Below are 25558 nucleotides of genomic sequence, written 5' to 3' on the forward strand. Positions count from 1 at the left end.
AGTCGACGAAGAGAATCGATCAATGTTACTTAGGACCTAATCCAATATTTAGCTTGATTTCACAACCAAGTTGGATGAAGAAGCGCGTTTTTTATCAATAAAAAGTGTGACAAAAATACACTTTTACGTAATTGTTTTAGTGTTTTCGGTGCACTTATTCCTTATGCTGCAAACATCAAGTGCTCTCAAGACCTCAAGACCATTAATTAGGTCAAATTTTGACCTAAATGTGCACTTTAATATAACACTTTTTAATTTTTGGAGCAGGCCAATTTTCGATGCAAGCAGCAATAATTTTTCATGTGTCCTGATATCTGAAAAATACCTGGCAACCCTGCCCGGATGACATCTGACAGCATCACTTTCTCCGCATCCATATGTATATATAGTGAAGTTGCTTCCGATGGAAAATTTAAAATCGTCTTCTGATTTGAAATTGTGATGAAGTTCGTGAAATTCACAGCAGCATGTTACTGAGCGCGTTCAGCTTAATGTTCACTACCGGTGGTAGGTATTAAAATTTTCTATCGCAATTTTATGTTGCTTATATTATGTTATAGATGTCAACAATATGTACAGATAAACATAAAATTTGAGGAATATGGAAGAAGTTCTTGATAATGTTGACCGCAGAGGAGAAATTTATCAACAGAGTGATGAAGTAATCGTGAACGATGCCGAAGGATCAGTGGTGTACAACTGCAATTCCTGTGATATGACGTTCTCCTCGGTTGACCAACATATTCGCAATTTTCATCCGAACGAAGGAATAGTAGTGGAAGTGGAAGAGGAAATTGCAGACAATTATGGCTTCGAAGAAGTTATTGAGGATATAGTTGATGAATCGTCCTGCTTCAAGTGCCAAATTTGCTGCACTGTATTGAAAAGTGGGAGAAGCTTGAAGTTGCATATGAGAGTACATGATGCTAAAGCAGATAAAGGCGATGCAAACAATGAGCTGAAGCACCTTTGTAAGCTTTGCAACCGAGGCTTCAGCAATGACGAGCATCTCAAGTTGCATCTCCTCGCTCACGACAAGACTCAGCTGGTTGATTTCGATAGTGGAGAGAAGGAGGGGTCCGGTTATCCGTGCAACTATTGTGGGAAGCGGTTCAAACGGCCATTCGAGAAGGTTAAACATGAACGTATACATACCGGGGAACGACCGTTTTCGTGTAATACATGTGGAAAGCGGTTCCGGGTGTCCAGCTGCCTGACACTTCATTTGAGGACGCATGACGATTCGAGACCATTTGTGTGCCCGCATTGTAAAAAGAGGTAACGAACGATGTGAGTGTAAACATTTAAGTCAATTGGTGTGTCATCAATAACGGTGTACACAGGCTATAAATAATGTTTATGCTGTCAGTTGTGTAACAATTGTAAGGTTCCTTATACATCGATAGAACTGTTTTTTAATATTGATGTGTATATATAGCAAAGATTTTGTCGCTTCACTTGTGTCTTTTGAAAGGAGAGCAGGTTAGCACTCCCCTTGACAAGGATGGAACACACTTTGGGCCGGGAAGGCACAAAATTCTCGGCCCTAGTCGATTTTTTTTATTCACACCACCCTTATGTGTAGCGAAGGTTTTTTTTTGCTATTTTCTTCATCGTGTTATTCAAATGGGAGCTGGGTATCTGGGTTCCCTGTCATGCACTTAACAGTTTAGAATCAGAAAAAAAAAACTTTTTCTCGTTCCAGGTTTAAAGTGCAATCGGCATACAATCATCATCTGAAAATTCATTCGCACGAACGCAACTATCATTGTTCGTATTGTTCGAAGTCTTTCAAAACCTCTGTCCAACTGAATGGGCACCAGAAGAGCCATACCAAACCGTTTTCCTGTTCGGAGTGTAACCGCCCTTTCGGATCACTGTACTCGGTTAGGAAGCATATGCAGGTCCACCAGCAGGCGGACAATAAGCTGAGCTACAGTTGTGATATCTGCGGTGCCAACTATGCGCGGGTTTTTGCGCTGCGCGACCATCGCAAGCAGCAACATGGGATCGATGGCGACGAGCAGTGTGCAGAACACGATGCCGATGATCCCGGAGAGGATGGTGAAACAATTGAATCGGAAATCGTCGTGGAGGAGTCTTTTGAACTCAAGGTGGAATCCGAAGAAACCATAGAAGAGGATTTGCTATTTTGAATAGTTTATTTCTGTTGTTTTCTATAACGGCTGATATAGGTACAATCGATCAATACTTAATAATTGTTTGCTGTTGTTCTATGGGCGTTTATTTCATTGCAATATTATTTCACTAGATAATGTTCTTACCTTTTTATGTATACACGATTATGAATTCAATAAAAACATTACTTATTACGCGGTAATAGCTATTGAATTGGTTTACCTTTTATTCGAGATAATGGGACTTCCATTTGTTTACAGCAATTATTAACAATAATAATTTGATTTTGTTCACAATAGTGTAGCTTATTGTACCACATTCACAAACTTTTTTCAATGAATCACAAAGTAACCATTAAAGAATCCATAACTTTTATTTTACAATCGAAACTCATGCAACGGAGGTGGTGAGCATTTTTGCAATATTCGAACATTCAGTTTTCTGCTGATCCAACCCATAATTTAAATAAATACACGAAATATACACATAAAGCTGCTCCCTCAATGATACACATAACATGATTGCAGTGAATGCCGTTTAAATACCTAATAAAACCTACGTGCAAATAAATTGTGGAATGTGTTAAGTTTTGCCTAGTAAATATCTTCTTTGATATTATATTCAATGCAACATGCACAGTCAAGTGGTTACCGCTTAAATATGTCTCTTTTCTCCGGATAAGCTTTACCTCATAATAACAGTTCTCAGTTTCTATGGATAGCTACTGGATGATTAAATACTATGACAGTTATTAGTAAAACTCTCTCAGATAGTCTATAGGAGATTATTGACTGATTGAATCATAAACTTTGGATGATCTGTTCCATTTACGGATTATTGGGTCGAGCTGGAAGTGGAGGTGCTCCGCCACTTCTGTTTGGTATTGGTGGAGGGACACCCCGACGAACGGGTAAAGGAGGTGGATTAGTCTTAGGAGGAGCTTGCGATGACATTCCTACGCCAGCTGGAATGGATGATTGTGGCGATCCTGCACCTGAGCTTCCCCCGGAGGTACCCGGAGGAGATGATTTGTTGGATTTGTTGTTGCTGACCACGTCCAGATCGTACACATCACAGCGCGGTGGTGGCGGTGGGGGGCCTCGTGGTTCTGGTATGGCCTGAAAGGAAAACTCCTTTGCATAAGTTCACAAAAACGAAACCAAAAAAACGAAACACTTACAATGTCGTCATTGATTTCTTCATAGATTGCGCCTGTATCCTGGAGAGGTGTGTTGGCCAGTGATGATCCATGCGCTGGAGAACCAAGTATTGGACTAGAGCTAGCATATTCCTCAATGGGAGGAGTGGTTTTCGTTGTTGCCGACGAGGGCAGCAGTGGCGAAGGTGGAACTGCCGGTTTTTGATGCAATTTGGATGCCATAAGCACTTCAGCACCCAAACTGATGACACCTGCTTTCGGATGATGATGATGATGATGATGATGGTGTTGAGGAGGTTGTTGTGGCTGATGTTTTGGCGAAGCTTGCGGTGACTTGGGAAGAGGTGGTCTATTGGGTGGGGCTGGTCTGAGAGGAGCTTGCTGTTGAGCGGGAGGGCTTTTTGGTCGTGAAGGAACCTCCGGAATGCCAAGACTGTTGTAATCGCCTATTTGACTGTCACAGAAAGTGACCGTATTGGGTGTGCAAAGGAAAATCTCCTGTTCAACTCGCTGGATCCAGTTTTCGGTTTTTAATTTGATTGTTAGGTTTACTCCACAAACTTGAACAAACTGCTTCTGGGCGGCAGTCAAGGCCGATTGTCCATCGCGGAAAGTAACCCACATGGTATCGCCGACGAATCGCACCAAAGTAACTTCTCCGATCTGAGTCAATTCCTGGATCAGCGCACTCATCAAGTTCTCGTCGTAAATACTGCCCTCATCCTCATCGCCGGAATCTGCACAACTGGAAACATTCGTTGCTTGTATTAAAATAGTTCCGTCCGGTGGTCCCAAATCTCTGATCACATCGTTAAACACTTGCGATCTTCGTTGCTGATCGATCTTGCAAATTTCTATATCAATTATCGCAATCACCGGCCGATGATCGCTTTGTTTCAGTTCTGCTCGTCCGTAGTGCACCAGATTGCCAGGGTTCCAGTTTGGATGTTTATCTGCATCCGGACTCTGCTTGCGACGTCGCCACAATACTCGATCCGTCCAAGCAGGAGCACGACACTTTTCGCTCGTATCGTAATCGTCGCTGAACAAATCGTATTTATAAGTCGGAGGGAACGAGATTTCTCCCTCCAAGAAATCGTTAAATACGCTTCCAGTATTCTGCTGGATTCTCAACTGGTCGTACTGCAATACCCCACCTATATCGTTTTGCTTTAGCAAATCCTTCAGCTCATCTTTTTCCATATCGATACGGTAGTTGAAGTCACCGCACCAGAAGATGTAATCGTGCGACTTCAACGATCGGCCCATTGGAAATGCAATCTTTCGAGTGATTTCAGCATAATCCGCATTCCGTTCGGCGACCTGTGATTGACCAGCAGCAAAGTGAGCACATACAAAGCAAATCGATGTTCCGTGGATGACAAAACGAATCGCTGCAGCGCCTTTATTGCCGGTGGCTCCTCCCAAGCCCGTTTTCACACAATCAATGGCCACGTCGCGAATGTATTGTGCATGCTGAGGTCGAATGTAGATGTACAAGCAAACACCTACCAACTGCTGGTAGGTTAGCAAGACATACTCTTCATCTCTGCTGATAACCTTCTGCAACTCTTCAGCCCATGCTTTTGCGTTGTCAGAACTGAAAATGTTAAGACCATTTTGTAACCCTAATGCCAAACATTGTCAACTTTGAATAGCACTCACCTCGCCGCTACAATATTAGAAGCATTCAGATCCACGATTTCCTGGAATCCAATAGCGAATACATCTATTGGTGGTTCATTGCTATCTTCTGGATGGGTAACATCGACCAAGGCTACAAAAAAAAAATCATCATAAATTATCGTCTTTATAACTTATAATAGATAAGACTGACATTTTGATCGTGCCAGACGATGGCAGTCCAGCAACCAGTCGGCAAGCGATACATCCTTGTAGGCAACGCTTCGGAAGTGCTTCCCACCGTTAACGTTGTACGTTCCGCATGCAATGCGTAGATCGAGCGGACTGACAAACTCCTCGTAACGGCGACACATTTCTCGTAGCACTGGTGTCGGTGCTGCAAATTAAATCATGTTTAATAAATTTTCAGCAGAAAACCGTTAAAAAAACATACCATGCAGCATATTCGAGGGAAGCAGAATCCTTGCACGGTCAGCCAATTCTGAACTGAGAGTCGACCCGACGAGCAAAACATCGATGGCTTCCTGTTTTGAGCTGTCCAGCAGATTGTTCTGGATTGTCCTAGCTGCCGATCGTGCGCCATCCATCAACTTGGATCCACCCTGTATGGCACCGGTTCCGGCGTAAATTTTGCTTACCTCGTTGCCATTATTGATCCACATCTGACGGAAAATTTCCTCAAACCGAGAAGCAATCTGCTGCTTCTTGTCTGACAGGGCAGACATCTGGGAAATTTGCTCGTTCAACATCTCCAACCCAATGTAGGTCTGAACGCAGTTGGTTCGATCCAAACAGTCCAGACAGTTCGTTCGAAGGGTACCTTTTTGCTCACGGAACACACTATCTCCGACGGCATGAAACAGGCCAAAGTCCGAGCACATGGCGTCGATTTTGGCCTTCAGCTTGGACAGCGCGCTAGTATTGCCACCTCTGCATTCCTGGTGATAGTCAAAAACTATATGCGGCACGTCCGTGTGGTTGGATTCCTTGTGATGTCGCTGAAACTCGTTGCTCAGCATAGCTTCACCTTCCTTGCTGCCAATCAAACTTGTTCCGAGAAGGTTTATTATTGCTTGCTTACCGTAGCGGGATTTCATGGTAGTCATATGACGATCAAATGCTGATCTAGATGCCTCAAAACCACGCGATAGCTTCACCTTATGGGACCCCACCTGAACGCCAGGCTGTTCCCAAAACAGTGGAACACTTCCCCTGGACTGGATGTACGACGATATCTCATTGTCAAGGTAAATACATTGCTCCGTTTCCACGAAATTTGCCACACAGCCTTCGTCATTTGTTCCGCGTACGTTAAATCGTGTTCCTGCACGCTCGCAGCTCAATCTTGATATAATAGAAGCTCTGGCTTGCTTACTTCCGGCGTAAACCGTTCTGATCTCAACCGATCCACACATTGCCTTCAGCAGCCAAAAATCGCACTCTACCCCGAATCGTAACATGTGAATAAACAGCATCCGATTCCAGAAGAACCGGTTATCCGTTTCAGTGGTCCTTCGACGTCTTTGCGCCGATAGTGTAATATCGAAATTGAATCCTCCGCTTGCCAACTGCATATTGTTACTGGCCGAAACGTTCGTGAACGAAAAGTAGAATGTGCCCGAGTTCAGGACCTTTCGGATTTCCGAGATTCGATCTTCGTTCGTCGGTTGGTACTGCAGCGAAACGAACTGGGTCTGGGTGATGCGGAATACTTCATTGTCCAGTATTTTGCCGACCGAGAAGCAACCGGTGACCATCACCAGATAGAGTAGAGAGCTGTCGCCAGCATTCAGCTGGAGCACACCGAGGCATCCGTATGCATCTAGAACCTTGGTATATTGCTTGCGAACGATTTCCGTTTCCTGATCAGCTGTTTAGGTGAAGGAAAGATAAATATGATTTACTTTATTTTTAATCTGTTGAACCATTACATCGAGAAAACCACTGTGATAGGTATAGTAGATTTGGCACGGAGTAAGGGCATCATGGTTGGTACGGTGCTCTTTGTATGGAAATAGAATGTTGAAACTATGGTATGGTTTTCAAACCGCCATTCCATAGCAAAACGATATAGTGGTTCTCAGAATTTCGTAATAATTGGTAGTTTTGTTTCTTATCGCAAAATATTAAACCTGTGGTTTTTTCATTAGGGTGACCATTTCCATGTTAGGGTGGTCCAAAAAATCGGTTTTTATAAAAATGACTTAAAAAAAATCATAACTTCTGAACCACTGAGCCAATTTCAAAGATCAAAATATCAAATGAAAGGTACTTTTTAGGAAAAATAGGGGAAATGGCCCATCGCTAAAAATATGCTATTTATCAATTTTATCTAGATGAACGCGTCATTGTGACGGTACTAATGGATATTTTTGGTCGCTATTGAAAATTTAGTCGATTGCTGAATTTATGTATGGGCCCAAATTAGGGGCATTTAGACCGACATTACATCAGTGTCCCCTATAATGATAGTTATAAATTAGGATTTTGTATTGAAAAACATTGATTGTGTTTTTTTATGGTTTTCATGGTGTGTAGACAGAGGGAGCAATATGTTTTTATAATTTTCCTTGAAAATTTAGGCTTTTCCACACAACATATCAAAAGATTAGCGATGTGCTTTTTTTCGTTCTTGAGTCATACACGGTAAGAAAAAAGTACTCTACGACCAGTTCACTTGTACCCAGGCATGGAAAATCATTTGCATTCATTTACATTCATGGGCCTCTAACTTTTTTCATCAACAGCATTCCGCAAAATGATACATAGAGATTTTGTAGGTTTGGTGTTTAAAAGTTCTATATATCATTTTGCGGAATGCTGTTCAAGATAAAAGTTAGAGGCAAATGAATGTAAATGAATGCACGAAATGAATGCAAATGATTTTCCATGCCTGCTTGCTTGTACCTACTTTTGACTAGTTTGTCTCCTTTTCTCCTTCTAATGATGTCAAACACAGAGGAGCAAAACCACCCAACAGGGGCAGTAAAGTGTGGGAACCCAACGTTAAGTATAATCACAGACAAACAGACGTAACTCTTCATTGTGTATCTTCGTTCATGCATTTAACGGTTGATTTGAATATTATCAGTTCCGCGAACTACTCGCCGCAGCGCTGGCATCGGATCACTTTGACGTTCCTATATATTCTATAGAACTTTTATGCAATATTGTTTACGAGTTAGCGAGCAAGCTTGTTTTCCGCGAGAAGCCAGAGAGATGTCGTTACTGAGGTTATATGTTTTGAAATACTATGTTTTCAAGAACAAGTTTTTCAAAGAGTTACGTCTGTTTGTCTGTGGTATAATCATATTTACCTACTTTTGGGTACAACTAACTTACTTTTACGTTGAAAGCTAGTGGAAAATTTCATACGAATTGCACACAAGGAAATGAAAACTACTTTAACCCGCTTTACCTACTTTTGGGTTCTTGCACTATAGTGCCGAGATGAGTGAAAAGAACTTATTTTTGGGTACTTTTTTCTTACCGTGTACAGCTATCCCCCGAAGAACGCGTTACCCACTGAGTTGCACCCACCGCTTTTTCTCGGCGGGGTTTCAACCAGTTGGTTTGATTTTTTGCATGTGAGTAGTGCCAATGGAGAACTAGTCACTCGTAGAAAATCAGAGCGCTTGATTGAAAACCCATCGAAACAAAGTGGTGGGTAGAACTCAGTGGGTAACGCGTTCTTCGGGGGAAAGCTGTATATTTTTTAAGCTATCGAGTTTTGGAGTTTCGCTCAATACTCCTAGACAACCATGCGTCTCCGTTGATTTATAGTTACTATAACATATAGTCACGCCGCATGGTAGTCTAGTCACATAGGAGTATTGAGCGACAACCCAAAACTTGATAACTTCAAAAAAATATAACTCAAAAAAAAAACAAAAAAAAAAACGCATAGCCGATTTTTTATATGTTTCGTGTTGCCGAAATTTTCAAGGAAAAATATAAAAACATATTAGGCTCTCTGTCTACAAACCATGAAAACCATAAAAAAAACAATGTTTTTCGATAAAAACTTTTTTTTTGCATCATTATATTTTTCAATTACCTTTCATTTGATATGTTGATCTTTAGAATCGGCTCAGTAGTTCAAAAGTTATGATTTTTGAAAACAAAAGTAGAAGAGTCTGTGCCTAGGGGCACGAACGGAAGCTTGACGTAGGACCGCTAGTGGACGGAACAAATATGTTGATCATTTCAAGCGTAACTATTCAAATCGACGTATCTGATTTTGTAAACAATGACTTCAATCGACGATTTGTGGCAACTGCTAGCTCACTCACAGAAACTAATAACACCAGCTGATGGTGTTTGTTTGCGTGGGTGAGTTAGCAGTTAAGACAAATCGTCGGTTGAAGCGATTGTTTACAAAAGCAGATACGTCGATTTGAATAGTTACACTTGAATTTAGTTCTTAACTGAAAAAGGCCGGTTTTTTTTTCAAATGGTGGCCCTACCAGTGCAAGTCGATGCCGACCGGATGCCTAGTTATGCTTCCTATTGTGGGAAGCCTTTCCCGAGGCCTTTCCTTCGGTCTATGTAGGTGCTTTCGTCGTCGTGGTCGTCTTCGCGTTCGTATTGGTGCGATGCGCAGCGATGCCAGGTAATTTTCAGAAAAATCTGGATCAGTCAAAATATAAAATCTAATAAAGTGACGTGTCAATCTCCCGTAAAAATCAGTCAGGATGATTATCTGGAATTTATTCAAAGTATACCAGAATGTTTGTGAATTCCATGTTCAAAAAATATATACTAAGCAAACTTGTTAGCATTGCTAAAATCATCCAAATGTTAAGAAAAGCATTGACACAGTGTTCCCAAAAAGTTTAAATATCCATTACGCAGCATTTCGAAATTAATTTAAAGTTGGAGACGAACCAGCCTCAGGCTGAATAATAAAGATAAATCAATCAATCAATTGATTTAAATCTTTGGTAAAATACTGCCGAAAATATTTTTAGGATTCTGAAGCAGCAAAGATTCAAGCAACTTTGATGGGATGATTTTTTTACTAGTCCTTACTATCTGATGCAGTACCAAAATATGTCTTAAAGATTTTATTAGTTCTAAATAATGCTAATATTACTCTGAGATTGATCAGACCTCCAATTTCATTCTTGACATCATTCAACTCACAACACTCGGTAGACCAGTAGGCAATTTTATTTCAAGCTAAAATTCTCCTGGCTGAAATGAGAATCAAAGCCTAACATCGTGGTACTCACGCACAGTCTACCTAAACTACGGGCTACTCCACATGACCATTACAAATAATTTTATGTCAAAGAATAATATTATTATATAACTAAAATGAAAGTCATGTTTGAAGTCTCAGGGCCTTTTTTTTAACTAGCTCGTTTATTTACTAGGCTCAGCCGTGTGTGACACTTTGCGTAATGTTTGATTTACATTTTAAATAGCAGTATTTCTAGGTTAGTATTGGGTACCAATTACTCGTGGCGGGCTCGAGGTTAATGGGTAACAATTTCGATTGGAAGGATCTAGGTAGGAAACTGGTTTCTGAAGCCTCCTTCAGATACTACTCTCGGACGGTTGACCAAATCCTGGCTGGGCAGCACAGGAACAGGAGGATAATAAAGGAGGGGATAGTCACATCAAACTCTAACATCAGACAAACAAAGGAATTCGTAGATCCCTTGCATGTAGGGAAGATCACGTGTTCCCAATACATCTCTTACTTCAGCGAGTAGTGGTTGGACATAAGTCTTGACATCACTCGAATGAATCCCCGACTTACATCCAGACCTTTGAACCACGCTCTCGAAGACACATTTGGAATAATGGAATGTAACCACCGCCCAAGAGAATTACTTGTCCAATCGTTTTGCCAACTTAAAAGAGAACTCAGACGTACTAATGGGAAAAATTCATCATGTGAAATTCTTCTATCATAAATCTCGCTTTGTTGGGCGCCCACCTTTGCGAGAGAGTCTGCCTTTTCATTGCCTGGGATTGAGCAATGTGAGGGGACCCATACAAAGGTAATCATATATGATCTTTCGACCAGCAAACTCATCTGCTCCCTTACCTTTGAAAGGAAATAAGATGAGTGCCTACCTTGTTTCATCGACCGAATAGCCTCAATCGAACTGAGACTACCCGAGAAGATGAAGTAATGGTCTTTGGGCATATCGGAAATCATCCCCAATGCGAAGTTGATTACTGCTAGCTCAGCAACATAAACGGAACAAGGTTCCGTGAAGTTTCCGAAAGGCGGTTGAGTATTCATTGAAGACGCCGAAGCCAGTGGATCCATCAATGCGTGACCCATCAGTGAAAAATCTTCTATTGCAATTGACTTGTTGATACTTTTCAGCAAAAATGTGGGGAATTGAGATAGGTCGAAGTTGATCTGGAACTCCTTGAATAGCCTGTTTCATGGAGAGATCAAAGTTAATGGGGGAACGGTAGTTAGTAAAGCATACACGAGAGGGGTTATAGCAAGGAAGGCTAATATCCGATGACGTATAATTAAGATAGGTTCGCACGAATCTAGACGGATGCTCAATTCAAGCATTTCTTCGAAGTTTTCAATAACAAGGTTGTTACTGACACTACATTTAATCAATATTCTTAATGAGAGCTCCCAGAAACGGTTCTGCAGGGGTTTTACGCCCGCTAGGACCTCTAGGCTCATATTGTGTGTTGAATGCATACAGCCAAGGGCAATACGTAAACAACGATATTGAATACGTTTCAATTTGATTAGGTGGCTTTTTCTTGCCGAGAGGAAGCAAAAAGAGCCATACTCAAGAACTGCAAGAATAGTCGTTTTATATAGCTTAATGAGGTCTTCGGGTGAGCACCCCACCATGTCCCGGAAATTGATAGTAGAAAGTTGATCCTTTGTTGAGTTGTTTCAAATACGTAATGTGGGTACCCCAAGTGCATTTTGAATCAAACCAGACTCCAAGGTATTTGAAGGTTAAAGATTGGGTAATGTCTCTGCCCACAAAATTTAGACGCAGTTGGGCTGGAAACCGCTTCCTTGTAAACACTACCAATTCAGTTTTTTGCGGTGAAAACTCGATCCCTAAATTACTTGCCCAGAGAGACAGATTATTTAGGGAATTTTGCAATGGTCTTAGCAAGATTTCTGCACGTGGACCTCTCATGGAAACCACGGCATCGTCTGTAAGCTGTCTAAGCGTGCATAGATTATCTAAGCAGTTATCAATATCTTTGACATAGAAATTATAAAGTAAGAGACTTAAACATGAACCTTGGGGTAAGCCCATGTAGCTAATTCTAGAAGTTGTCAGTTGACCTAGATTGAAGGTCATTTGTTTTTCTGACAGCAAATTATACAAGAAATTATTCAAAATACCGGGTAATCCACTACTGTGCAAATTGTCTGACAGTATGTCTATGGAAACCGAATCAAATGCGCCCTTAATATCCAAAAATACTGAAGCTAATTGCTCCTTGTGCGCAGAGGCCAGTTGAATATCAGATGAAAGCATCCCTAGACAATTGTTTGTTCCTTTACTCTTCCGGAAACCAAATTGCGTATTTAAAAGTAGATTGTTTTTTTTTTTTTTAACTCTTTATTTGTTCCAAATTCATAATAAATTACATTTCATTTTTAACCTAGGTGCTCCTGTTACTGCAGTAACGTACCATATTAATTGTTATGATATATATCTAAGTGTTTTTACATTGTTCATGTCTTGGCAATTAAGTATTTTAAACAGGTTTTTTAACCTGCATGTCAGTATAACAATTGATATCTTAAAACTAAAAGCTAAAACTAAATCTTATCTAAGTATAAAGGGAATTAATCGTTGCAATTGAGGATTGCAACGATTTTTGCCTGAAATTATTAATTATTTTGTTGGACATTTGTGCTAAAGTCTCAACATTCGAAATTCTATGTACCTCGGTAGTACTGTACCAGGGAGGCAACTTCAAAATCATCTTCAGAACTTTGTTCTGAATCCTTTGAAGTGCTTTTTTCCTGGTAGTGCAACAACAAGACCATATTGGCACAGCGTAAAGCATGGCCGGTCTAAAAACTTGTTTAAATATTAGAAGTTTATTCGTCAGGCAAAGTTTGGATTTCCTGTTTATAAGAGGATACAAACATTTTATATATTTGTTACATTTGGCTTGAATGCCCTCAATGTGATCTTTAAAAGTTAATTTTTGGTCAAGTATTAATCCAAGATATTTCACTTGGTTTGACCAGGAAATTGGAACTCCGTTCATAGTGACTATGTGACTACTACTAGGATTCAAAAACGAAGCTCTAGGCTTGTGTGGAAATATTATAAGTTGAGTTTTGGAAGCGTTGGGAGAAATCTTCCATTTTTGTAAATAAGAAGAGAAAATATCTAAACTTTTCTGCAGTCTGCTGCAAATAACACGAAGACTTCTTCCTTTAGCGGAAATGCCTGTGTCATCAGCGAACAAAGATTTGTGGCAACCCTGAGGCAAATCAGAGAGGTCCGAAGTGAAAATGTTATACAATATAGGCCCAAGAATGCTACCCTGAGGAACTCCTGCTCTAACAGGTAGTCGATTAGATTTGGAATTTTGATAATTTACCTGCAGAGTTCTGTCAGTTAAATAATTTTGAACTAATTTCATAATATAAAGTGGAAAATTAAACTTTTTCAATTTAGCAATCAAACCTTCATGCCAAACACTGTCGAATGCTTTTTCTATGTCTAGAAGAGCAACTCCAGTTGAGTGGCCTTCCGATTTGTTTGAACGAATTAAATTGGTAACTCTTAAGAGTTGATGAGTAGTTGAATGCCCATGGCGAAATCCAAACTGCTCATCTGCAAAAATTGAGTTCGTATTGATGTGAAGCATCATTCTATTCAAAATTATCTTTTCAAAAAGTTTACTTATTGAAGAAAGCAAACTTATTGGGCGGTAGCTAGAAGCTTCAGCTGGATTTTTATCCGGCTTCAAAATTGGAACAACTTTTGCATTTTTCCATTTATCAGGAAAGTATGCCAAATGGAAATATCTGTTAAATAATTTTACCAAGAAAGACAAGGTACTCTCTGGGAGTTTTTTAATGAGGATATAGAAAATTCCATCATCACCTGGAGCTTTCATATTTTGAAACTTTTTAGTTATACCTTACTTCGTCCAAATCAGTCCCCCAGGAATCATCAAAAATATTTTCCCGAGAGAAAATATTCAGAAAATCCCGAGCAACCTGATTCTCAATAGGACTAGTAAGACCCAAACTGAAATTATGGGAACTCTCGAATTGCTTAGCAAGTTTCTGAGCTTTTTCCAAATTTGTGATCAAAGTTTTACCACCTTCTTTAAGCGCTGGAATAGGCTTTTGAGGTTTTTTCAAAATTTTTGTGAGTTTCCAAAAGGGTTTGGAACTCGGGTCTAATTTAGAAATATTATTTTCAAAAGTTTTGTTCCTCAGGGCAGAGAATCGCTTTTTAATTTGTTTTTGCAAATCCCGCCAGATAACCTTCATGGCAGGATCGCGTGTTCTTTGATATTGTCTCCTACGGACATTTTTAAGACGGATCAAGAGCTGAAGATCGTCGTCTATTATAATTGAATCGAATTTAACGTCGCATTTTGGTACTGAGGCAGCTCTTGCTGCAACTATAGAAGTAGTCAGAGATTCAAGAGCATAATTAATTTCATCTTTGGTTTGCAAAGGAATGTTTGGATCGAAGTTATATTCCATAAATGTTCGATACTGCTCCCAATCAGCTCTATGGTAATTGAAAGTAGAGCTGTTGGGATTACAAATTATTTCTTGGGATATTTCAAAAGTTACTGGAAGGTGATCAGAACCGAAGTCAGCATGGGTAACCAGTTGGCTACAAAGTTGACATGAATCAGTTAAGACCAAATCAATAGTGGAGGGATTTCTTGCAGAAGAAAAGCATGTTGGGCTGTTTGGATATTGAATAGTGTAATAACCTGCAGAACAATCATCAAACAGAATATTACCATTGGAATTGCTTTTAGCATTATTCCATGAGCGGTGTTTTGCATTAAAATCACCAATAATGAAGAATTTAGACCTATGACGGGTAAGTTTCTGGAGGTCACCCTTGAGAAAATTCTTTTTCTGACCTACGCATTGGAATGGCAAATAGGCAGCTATAAACGTAAGTTGTCCAAATTTTGTTTCAACAGAAACTCCCAAAGTTTCAAAAACTTTGGTTTCAAATGAAGAAAGAATTTTATGTTTGATTCGTCTATGAACAATGATGGCAACGCCACCACAGGGTCCATCAAGACGATCATTTCTATAAATCAAGTAATTTGCGTCCTTCTTAACCTTATGGTCAGGTTTAAGGAACGTTTCAGTTATAACGGCAATATGCACGTTATGAACTCTCAAAAAGTTAAATAGCTCGTCTTCATTATCTTTAAGAGATCGAGCATTCCAATTTACAATATTTAATGCTTTAAAATCCATTACTGAATTTTAAAGTCATGACAATATTATTTGCAAATTTTACTCCAGTTTGAATAGCATCAAACATGGAGTTAGATTTAAGCATATCAGAAATCATGTCAATTAATGATTTCTGTAAAAATTCCATTTTAGGGGCAGTAATGCTTCCTAAGTCAAAATTGTCAAAATTTCCGTTAGAATTACTTTGGTTAGTATTTTGATTTCTACCCGCTGCAATAGCAGCATAGGTAGCTCCATTAACTCGCTGAACATTGTTAGCAGCGAGGGGAGTAGGTACAGATGAAAAATTTGAAGCAGGGGTGATATTTGTACCTACGGGTATGAATGTAGAATTTGTTCCTCGCTGACCGTTGTTAACAGCAGAGGAATTTGTACCTGTTCGGAAACGTGGAGCGTTTCTTACCTGTCGGTTAGAATGAGATTGTAGGATCGCTTTGCGAGTCTTACATTCCCAAAAATTGGATTTGTGGTTTTCACCACAATTTGAACATTTAAATTTCTTAGGATCTTCCTTCACAGGACAGTCGTCCTTTGCGTGAGAGGAATCACCACAATTCATGCATTTACCTGGCATGTAGCAATTTTTAGTTCCGTGACCCCATCCCTGGCACTTACGGCACTGAGTGAGGTTTTGGAAATTTCCTCCAGTCTTCCTGAAGTGTTCCCACTTCACTCGGACATGGAGCATTAGGCTAGCTTTTTCTAAGGCCTTAAGGTTGTTTAGTTCACTAGACTTGAAGTGAACAAAATAAAAATCATTAGAAATCCCGTTGTGCGAATCGCCAGGACGGGATTTCATTTTCATTTTGATTACTTGGAGTGGCACAACTCCAAGTAATTTTGCCTGTTCATCTTTGATCTGATCCAGGGATTCACCACTGGGCAGTCCTTTCATGACAACCTTGAACACACGTTCAGTTTTGGTGTCGTAAGTAAAAAAAATGTGCTTCTTCTCAGTAAGATACTTGAGAAGACATTTAAATCCGTCCAAGGTTTCAGCCAATACACGGCATTCACCCCGACGTCCAATTTGTAGAGAAAACTTAACATTCACGAAATTCAAAAGCTCCATGCGAAGAGCATGGAAATCGGTAGTGGTTATCACAATAGGGGGAATCTTTTCTTTCTTGGCATTAAGCCGGGAAAGTTTACTAGAATTTTTCTTGGATGATGGATCATTCTCATCATCCGTGAGCAAATCAAATTGATTACTCAAATTAATTTCATCAGAAGGGGGGTCAAGAGTTTGCCCCTTTCTTTTGCGTTTAGGCGCCATGGCGGCAGTAAATTTTTATCCAAATCGACTTCCAAGCAGATTACTATAAGAATCTGAAGGATCGAAGAGGAATTTTCCAAATCGATATCCAAGAAGGATTACCTCGGGTAGGGTCCAAACAAGGATCGAAGAGGAATAAAGTTGAACAACACACATAACACGCGACGCGAGACGTGTTATGTGTGTCGTGGAGTTCTTACGTTAGCACAAAAACAACATAAAAAGTGAAAGTTGAACAAGGTAGAAATTTTACAGGTTGAGCACTGAAAAGTGCTGTTTAAATTTGTTGTAGCTTTAGGTAGTAGTAACACTTCCTTCAGCAAAAAGCAAATATATCCGCACGGCAAGAGAGCACGATGCGGACTGAAAGTAGATTGTTTGATTCAACCCAATGGTCAAGTCTTAATAGGATCATTTTTTCTAATAATTTCTTCAGGCATGATAACATAGAGATCGGACGGTAAGAATTGTGATCAGACGCTGGTTTCCCAGGCTTTTGAATAGCTATTACTTAAATCTGTCTCCATGCTGGTGGAACTATATTGAATTCCATAAATGAATTATATAGGTTAAGTAATCGTCTTTTAGCGATATCGGGGAGGTTTTTAAGAAGGTCGAATTTGATCATATCGCTTCCCGGAGCACTTGATGAAAGAAGTGCCATTGAAAATTCCAGTATTGTGAATGGTTCATCCAGAGAACCGTTACTTCGGGCTGTATCCCGTAAAGTTGGTTGTGCTGGAACAGAATCTGGACAAACCTTTTTAGCGAAGTCGAATATCCATTGGGAGGAGTATTCTTCACTCTCATTGGAAGATGAGCGGTTTCGCATATAGCGAGCCTTTTTCCAAAGCGTTGTCATCGAGGTTTCTCTAGAAAGTCTCTCGATAAAAGTACGCCAGTAGTTTCGTTTCTTTGCTTTTAGTAAGTTTTTAAGCTTTTTTTCAAGCTTTAGATACTTTTCAAAAAGCTCAGATCTTTCATGTCTACGATAATCTTTAAAGGCATCGGATTTCTCAAGATACAACTTTGTGCATTCGTCATCCCATCCAGGGGTGGCGGGTCTTCTTTGAGGGATGCACTTGGAACACGTCGTTTCTGAGCTTCTAATGCGCTTAAGTAGATTAGTTCGGCAAAGAAACGATACTCTTCCAGAGGTGGTAGAGGATCGGTAGAATCAATATCAAGAGTTACCGCCGATACAAATTTTTGCCAATCAATGTTCCTCGTGAGGTCAAAAGGAACTTGAATTGACTACTGATCTGTTTTTAGACAACCAGTTTTGATAGAAATAATAATTGGCAAGTGATCACTACCATGGGGATCATTGATAACCTTCCACAGACAATCTAATGATCTCAGGGTCTTGAAATGATTCTTATTGATATTTTTCCTGGATCCCAGATCATGAATTTTTTTGTTAGTCTGAATGTACTTCATTTACAGAGTTCAATTTTATTTATCCTAGAATTTCATCATACTTCTATTTTGAATTCCCCTAAACTAATCTTGATAATATCCAAACTTTTCCAGCAACATTCTAAGAGTGCTTAGCATTATCTGTTTTAATCTCTTGTAAATCGCTCTCTGATTCCACAATTCCCTCAAACTGGTAACAACTTCCGAGAATTGGCATAATTTTGTCTCATTTTTCTGTATGAAATTCCTTTAGAATATTCTTAATAATTTCCTGGGTACGCTCTTCAGAATGACCGTCACATTCTTCTCAGACTTAACTCCTTTGAACTGCTTTTTTGATAAGATCAGAATTGTTTTGAAATCCTCTTCAGTATTTCCAAAGTACTCAAGTGCTTTTCAAAAAAGGCCTTGAAAGTCTCTCATAAATTGCCAGATTTCTTAAAACTTGATAAAAATTAATCTCCATAGAAACATTAGACAGAATTCTATTGAAATTATTCTCACGATTCGTATTAGCGTTCTCGTTAAATTTCATCTTAAGAATTTTCTATGATTTCTTTTCCGAATTCTAACTATTTCCTTTCTTCACAAAATCTCCATGCAATTGTCATCAGAGTTTGCAAAAGACAATTCATACCGTCTTCACTTCAATCAAAAGTTGCACAGACTGCATACTTACACCTCACTGTAAACTATTTTCAGAATTACCTTAAAATTCTGAAATCTAGGGCAATTCAGAATTCTAAAGTATTTCAGACTGCTAAGGTAACTCAATATTTACAGGTACTATAAAACTCTATTTAAAAATCTAATGAATTATTCTCAAAAATATCACGAACATACTTCAAAGTCCTGATGGTTGTCTAGATTCAAAAGCCTTGGTAATTTTTTAAAGCTCAATTTATTGCTTTCAATCCTGAACAATTTTCGATTTCTCTAAATTTCAAAATTAGGGAAATTCTTTCATATTGAAATATTGATTTTTATAAATCCAGGATTCCTAAAAACAAAATTATAGCCAAAATCTAAACAAAAACTTGAAATTAAAAAAATCCTGGCTCGATATTTTTAAAAATTTGAAGATTGACAGCCAACAATGTTAAGAAAATGTCTCAATTGTCATGATTCTGCAACCCATTGCAAACATGTTGTAACAATTCCATGTATGATGTTGCAATAATGTCCAACGCTGATGGCCTTTAGTAATTAAAGTAGTACGTTTGGCTTTTTATTTTTTGATAAGAGGGTCCATTAATTGCAGTGATATTTATAAAGCAACACACTTTAAAAATCTGGGAAAATCTGGACCATATTTCAAAAATCTGGAAATAAACGTGATCTGTCTGTGTATCTGGCAAGACGACTGAAAATCTGTAAAATCCCGATAAATCTGAAATACTGGCAACGCTGGCGATGCATGCTGTTCCAATCATATGTCGTGTCCCACGCTTATCCGTCCGTTGCTCGAAAGCAAATGACTAAGAAACCGATTTGGCAAGCATTTTTATGATCGCTGCTTTTCTCCTCCCTTCCTTTCATTGGTGAAATGGTGAGCGATCAACCGAGCGTTGAGCTCGCTCATGTGAGCATGCGCAATGTATCCGTTTGTCCGATTTGCGCTCTATCGTTGCGTCCGTGTTTGAGATTTTTCGTTACATGTCTGAATTTTGATTTTTTTTAATGTGACCCCCAGTATAGAAATTAAAGACGTAGCCCTACGTAAAAAAAACGATTTTTTGGACCACACTAACACGGAAATGGTCATCCTAATGACAACATAAAAAAAATACGGGAACAAAACTACCAATTTTTACGAAATTCTGAGAACCACTATATCGTTCTGCTATGAAATGACTGCAAAGTTCTGTGTAAAGTTGGTATTCATTGAAAAAGAAAAAAAAGCTTTCGACCGACTCAAGCACCCGGATAAAATCGTCACTCTCATCGAAGTAGAGTCCGTGCACGAGCAGTCAACTCTGAGCTAAGAGTCGACATCGGCTTCCTGTTTTGAACTGTCCATCAGGTTGTTCTGGGTTGTCCCAGCTGCCACACAGGAAGACCGAAATCGCGAAGCGTTAAAGACACACGGAAGTACTAAGAGAATATTTATGAGAAAGTATCAAACTTTCTCATAAAAATTAAATTGACTGCAAAGTCGCTAAATCGTAAATCAAAGTTCTAAGAGAAGTTGAACAGCTCGCGCAAAGGGAGTATGAAAGTGGTTGTTGCAATTTTAGATGGTCAGAAAATTTTAAGTTATCGAATCAATCTACGATAAATTTTTTTTCATCTCTTGCAATCCATCTACTCGCATAGCCCTCCAACTGTTTGTAGAAAATCTTCAAAATCTCCATCAATCTTCTTTCTATATACTAAGCGTGCGCGCATCTCACAACAACTAAGGGAAATTTTTCATGCATCTAAGATAGAGTTACCCCCCTCGAGTGGTACGGGAACAGATCTAAGAGCACGCGCAGAAGTTGTTGGTTGGTTAAAAAACAATAAAAGCGAAGAATTAATTAACCAACCATCAAGCGAGTTATTAAAATACGGTGGTGAATCACTGGTTAGGCGGCGCCCATTAATTACGTAACGCTAAAAATCGAACTGTTTGACCCCTTCCTATCCTTTGTAACAAAACGTAATGCGGAGAGTAATCCCTTCTATTTATTACGTAACGTTCTTAAAGCCCTCTTCCCTTTCATTAAATGAAGTTAAGATTTTTCAATAAATTTTTGATTCTTTATATCTAGGCAATTGAACATTTTCAAAATAAGAACAAAATATAAGCGTACGATCAAGCACCTGTTTTCAAAAGTTTAACGATAGAAAAGTAAACTCAGTATACAAAATTAAAACATGTCCAAGCAAGCAATATTTTTAACTGTGTTTTTGAATTAAACCTAAAGAACAAAAAAAAAATCAGTGGTTTTTGTTACGTCATTTGTAAAGTTTACGATTTTCAGAGTTCGTTGGAAATGCTAATACTAATATCAACATGAAGCTTTGGTGTATCAATTTATTAACTAGAGAAAGTTCTGATTCTGATAGGTTGATAGTTCCGCTAGAGTACGGCAGTGTAAAAATTGAATATAAGTTCTCTTCTTCTTTTGCTTTATTATAGAGACTTTCAGCCCTTAGCTGGTTCGTCTCCTGAGGGGGTCCCGAAAAAATAAAATTACATAGTGTTTTTTTTACAGCGTTTAAGGGTAACAGAGTTCTGTATAGACTGTTTTAAAGCGAACCCCGCACGTATCAATATATTGACGCGAAGATATTATTGATGATGTGAATACAGAATTATTGACAATACCGATGTATTGACGTCAATATATAATGTATTGATAATACGATTATGGCGCGTTCATCTAGATAAAATGGATAAATAGCAGAATTTTAGCTATGGGCCTAATCTTAGATCCATATGCCAACATTAGAGCCATTTCCCCTATCTCAGTTGTGTGAAGATGTACTACTTTTATGTTTACTGCAACTTTTCATAAAATTTTACATTCTTCAACTTTGTTGAAACATCTTTGCCATCTTTGCAGCTAAAACATGAACTATTTTTATCCACCATAATTTTAGTCTTCATTAACCCAAGAAACTTCACTGAAGACGTCAACTCTATTGGATGCAGTCCCAGAGCGTTATTATTTTTCCCCTGCTGGGTTTAATTCATGGTCCACTGTGCAATGGTTGCTACTCCGTGATTGATCAGAGTTGGTAAAATTGCATAATGAATTAACTGATCGGGGCTGTGAGTGACCGTCCATTCTCATTGTACAAGCTTCAGTGACTCCATAAATTAGTGGACAAGTGGATTGATAATGTTGACAAATCTTTTTGCGAAATAGCTATGCACCAACAATTTTTATGCATGGAAGAATATTTCACCTACACAGTTTTGTATCAATCAACGCCTAACAGCCGTGACTGTAACATGCGGCTACAGAAATTAACAACCTTTCCCTAAACACATACGGAATATTAACCATGCAATACTTACAGAGAACTGCTACTGCCTGCGACTCGAATAGCAGCGTTTCCGATTTGTTCCGATGCTCCAACAGTACACTGTGCGGTGAAGGTGGTTTCGATTTTTCAAGCACACGGAATCCCTTCGACATTGCCATGGTGAGGCCGTACTGTGAATTGTTTGTATTATGCGTTTCGGTTCAATCGATGTCGTAAACCTGCAAAAGGAAGTAGGTAAATTCCGATGCCATATGGAAAAAAAAATATAATGAAAACAAAATTGAAGAGATGGTATAGTACCATTCTATCGCCACGTCTACACGAAAGTGACTAATTGTGGCCCTTCAAACTATCATCTGCGGTCTACGGCCGCTGCTGATGAAGAGGAATCATTTCGGATATTTTTTCTACCTTTTCTGAACTTTCTCACGATCCCAACATTTTCCCACGACAAATGGTAATTACAGCTTAGCGCCTGTGTTGCCAGTGTATTCACTTCTATTTTGAAACAAATTGCAGGTAACTGCATGGTTGGTTTGTGATTACAGTTGGCTATAAAACTCAATGGAAACGATACAGTTACTTGGCTTTAACGAGGGTTTCAGTAAAAAATGTTTGAAATAAAAACTTTCGTTCTTCGCAATAAAATATTCAAAACTGACAACCATATCTTGCGTTGTTGTTTCTTGTTACCGGCGCAGATCAACGTTCATCTATACACAGAATGTTTTGCTTTGTTCCGCTTTCCTCTCCATCTTCACGGTCACGGTATATTGAATCAATGCTGTTCGACCTTTGCACATACAAACACTTATATGCAGGTTTCTAACGAATCCAAGATGAATCGTCTGTATCGTTTATTTTCCGTATTCGTATTGCGCTTCTTATATCCTAAAAATGGGTGTATAGCTTTTCGACCTAAATAGGGTTTACAAAATGTTTGTTTTCTCCAGCATCGAATGATTACTAACTATTAAACTTTATCAAACTGCTTATCGCTCTTCATGAACATTTGAAAAAAATATACAAGAAACAGTCCTCTTCATAGCTAACCTAATGGTAACGCTTTATTCCAGGAATCCACCACATTGGGAACCCTCCCGCGATTCGATCGTTGGCACATACCTCTCGTTTTCGTATTCCGTCTTCCTTGATGCCGTATTCGTTCGGAGAATCAGCTAAACGCCCCCGCGTCTGGCCTACACCGTCTTTGATAGGAGGAAAATTTCCACCGAAAGGCTTCGAACTAATTTAACCCAATTATTATCTGACTGTTCTTGTTCGATTCACTTTCGTTGCTGTGCAATCAACGAACTGCAACGAGCAAAAAACAAGAGTGAAATCCCCAGCTATGTAGAAAATCTGCAGTGACGTAAGAGTGCTTTTTGCGTTCGTCCTTCCTCTTGCTTCCTTCAATGCTACAATTTTCCTACCACTGTAAACGGGCTACCTTTCGACACAGAGGCATCTTTAACTTCCTTATCTTCACTAGTTTATCACAATAAAATCACCGCTTTGCATCGGAAATTGGAGAGCATGTCAAAACTCTAGGAAATCACTGCATCGCGTTCCGAAATGGTAAATATTTTCACTTTGTGAACTCGACCCGACCGATCCGACGCATTCCGTGCGCTGCTTGCAAGTTGTTTGACGTTTCACGAATGAAAAATCGATTGTGTTCTGCAATCTATTTCGTGGCGGATCGCCAAAGCATGCTAAAGGAGAGAATCCGGACAGAGAACAAAATATGTTTTATGTTTATTTTTGTTTTCCGAACTGACAGCTATGCTTTTGTTTTGGTTTTGCTGTCCTTGCGGCTGCGTACTTTTCAAGAGGTAAATGCTTCATACTGAAATTCACAGAATGTAAATTTGAAAAGTTCGTTGGAACCTAAGAGAAGAGGTGACAATACGGGGGCGAAAAAAAACCACTTTTCTGTCAAACGCGAACCACTTCCTGATTGGTCGATTTCATGTGCGTAAGATAGAGATAGAGATAGATAAAGATAGAGATAGAGATAGAAATAAAAGAGGAAGAAGCCAATTGTCACCTCTTCCTCTTAGGTTGGAACACAAGGCTTTATTGTACTGTCGCGCAACCACCAATCTCAGGAGTCCTGGTTGATTGAGTCGCATATCCGGAGAACTTCGAGATTAGGGCGTAATTGCGTTTGTAAACAAACACTTAAATCACCGATTTCTCGCGAATTAAAGGACAATCTCACGAACAAACTATACGAAAAGATAGAGGAACCATTCCTCTATCTGTTTGTGTTGTTAGTTTGTGAGATTGAGGTTTAATTCGCGAGAAATCGGCGATTGAAGTGTTTGTTTACAAACGCAATTACGCCCTAATCTCAAAGTTCTCCGGAATATAACATTTTTGTCAACTTTGTTTGGTTTTGGTGAACAACAAATTGATTCTATTTTAATTGAGATGTGTAGAGTTCAGTAATATTATCTGTGATTATACGTTATGCAGAGGTACGCCTCTGTATGGTTGGACTAGAATACATCCCTGTATTCTTCTAGTAGTGTTGGCGAACAATAGGAACGAGAGGATGATCAAAAGCGGTATCGAGTTAGTTGCGATACGAATATCACTGGAGGTGGACGACAGTAGCTGGTTGAAGCAGAACGAACCAACACGGAGAACAAATTATAGCAGACGCAATTATTTTTCCGGTCAAAATAACTATATTGTTCAATTGTTTTAGAGATAACCCGAAACTATAGTTGATTTGACTATATATAGAGGGCAACAACTATAGTCCATAGTTGGCTCCTCGGTTGGCTCAACTATATTTTTCAGTAGATGAACAAACGCCAAACTTCAAAATACAACTATGCGTTAGTTGATTCAAGAAAACTATTGTTAGAAAAGCAAAATTTTACAATGTTCATTAAACGAACTGCTCTTCATTATCGACATATTAAATAAAGTTTGTTTTGCTTCTTTATCGATCTCAAAAACACAACTGCAAAATCATAAAAAAGTGAACATAAACATTCAACTTAGATTTGAACCGTGTTCATCTGCGTGAGAGCCAGCTATCTTATGGCCTGCTCTACGCATCACAAGTTAAAAGTATGTGGATTTATGATGATCACTTGAAACCAAATTATATAAATAAATTAATTTGACGGTTGTTATAATTGATCAAATTATAGTTGAATTGAGTATAAGATGAACAGTTGAATCTATTAGGTAGATATGATTGATTTGACGGTCAAATTAATGTTGGAATAACTATAGGTTTCTTTCAAACAACAATACTTTTCCATGTGAAAGTAACTATTAGGATTGTTATCTTAACTTAACGAATTTGGTCTCCGTGAAGAGGCATCGGGTGATTCTACAATTTGGCGCAGCCGGCACGATTTTTTTTATAGAGATCGGTGACTGGGAGGATAATTTTACTTGGATACGGTACGTAGAGGTAATTTCATGAATTGTGTTTAAAGATGCACCTGTGGAAACAAATTATGATGAAGCAAGT

At 39.0% G+C, this 25558-nt stretch overlaps 2 protein-coding genes and 1 non-coding gene across 5 annotated transcripts; 2 read left to right on the forward strand and 1 right to left on the reverse strand.

The window, feature by feature from the left end:
• The first annotated feature begins 399 nt into the window (after window positions 1–399).
• On the forward strand, window positions 400–2350 carry LOC135698386 (gastrula zinc finger protein XlCGF8.2DB-like). 2 transcript variants are annotated; one of them, XM_065218348.1, is made up of 3 exons: window positions 400–507; window positions 561–1278; window positions 1706–2350. In XM_065218348.1, the coding sequence occupies exons 2-3, from the start codon at window positions 602–604 to the stop codon at window positions 2154–2156; spliced, it is 1128 nt and encodes a 375-aa protein (XP_065074420.1). In that variant the 5' UTR covers window positions 400–507; window positions 561–601; the 3' UTR covers window positions 2157–2350. The 2 variants fall into 2 exon arrangements, with proteins under 2 accessions (XP_065074420.1, XP_065074421.1); XM_065218349.1 differs by having other exon boundaries at window positions 580–1278.
• Window positions 1461–1562, forward strand: LOC135698412 (U6atac minor spliceosomal RNA). The gene has a single exon (XR_010517487.1). It is a non-coding gene; the product is annotated as a U6atac minor spliceosomal RNA (small nuclear RNA).
• Window positions 2116–23735, reverse strand: Synj (synaptojanin). Of its 2 annotated transcripts, none has more exons than XM_065218296.1 (7): window positions 23185–23735; window positions 22091–22277; window positions 5376–6812; window positions 5136–5318; window positions 4964–5075; window positions 3320–4898; window positions 2116–3257 (listed from the first exon to the last, which is right to left on the reverse strand). In XM_065218296.1, the coding sequence occupies exons 2-7, from the start codon at window positions 22215–22217 to the stop codon at window positions 2967–2969; spliced, it is 3729 nt and encodes a 1242-aa protein (XP_065074368.1). In that variant the 5' UTR covers window positions 22218–22277; window positions 23185–23735; the 3' UTR covers window positions 2116–2966. The 2 variants fall into 2 exon arrangements, with proteins under 2 accessions (XP_065074368.1, XP_065074369.1); XM_065218297.1 differs by lacking the exon at window positions 23185–23735 and adding an exon at window positions 22471–23115.
• Window positions 23736–25558: the final 1823 nt, after the last annotated feature.

This window comes from Ochlerotatus camptorhynchus, unplaced genomic scaffold, assembly GCF_037179485.1.
Source record: "Ochlerotatus camptorhynchus isolate MF236.1 unplaced genomic scaffold, CSIRO-AGI_Acam_v1.1 ptg000085l, whole genome shotgun sequence".
Taxonomy (NCBI): domain Eukaryota; kingdom Metazoa; phylum Arthropoda; class Insecta; order Diptera; family Culicidae; genus Ochlerotatus; species Ochlerotatus camptorhynchus.

Bases quoted from the DNA above. Each gene is read 5' to 3' on its own strand.
- LOC135698386 (XM_065218348.1), top strand. From the start codon at position 602: ATGGAAGAAGTTCTTGATAATGTTGACCGCAGAGGAGAAATTTATCAA. The intron at 1,279-1,705 runs GTAACGAACGAT...TTCTCGTTCCAG, and splicing joins TGCCCGCATTGTAAAAAGAG to GTTTAAAGTGCAATCGGCAT.
- Synj (XM_065218296.1), bottom strand. From the start codon at position 22,217: ATGGCAATGTCGAAGGGATTCCGTGTGCTTGAAAAATCGAAACCACCT. The intron at 5,319-5,375 runs GTATGTTTTTTT...TTTAATTTGCAG, and splicing joins TCCCTCGAATATGCTGCATG to CACCGACACCAGTGCTACGA. The intron at 5,076-5,135 runs GTCAGTCTTATC...TTTTTTTTGTAG, and splicing joins TCGTCTGGCACGATCAAAAT to CCTTGGTCGATGTTACCCAT.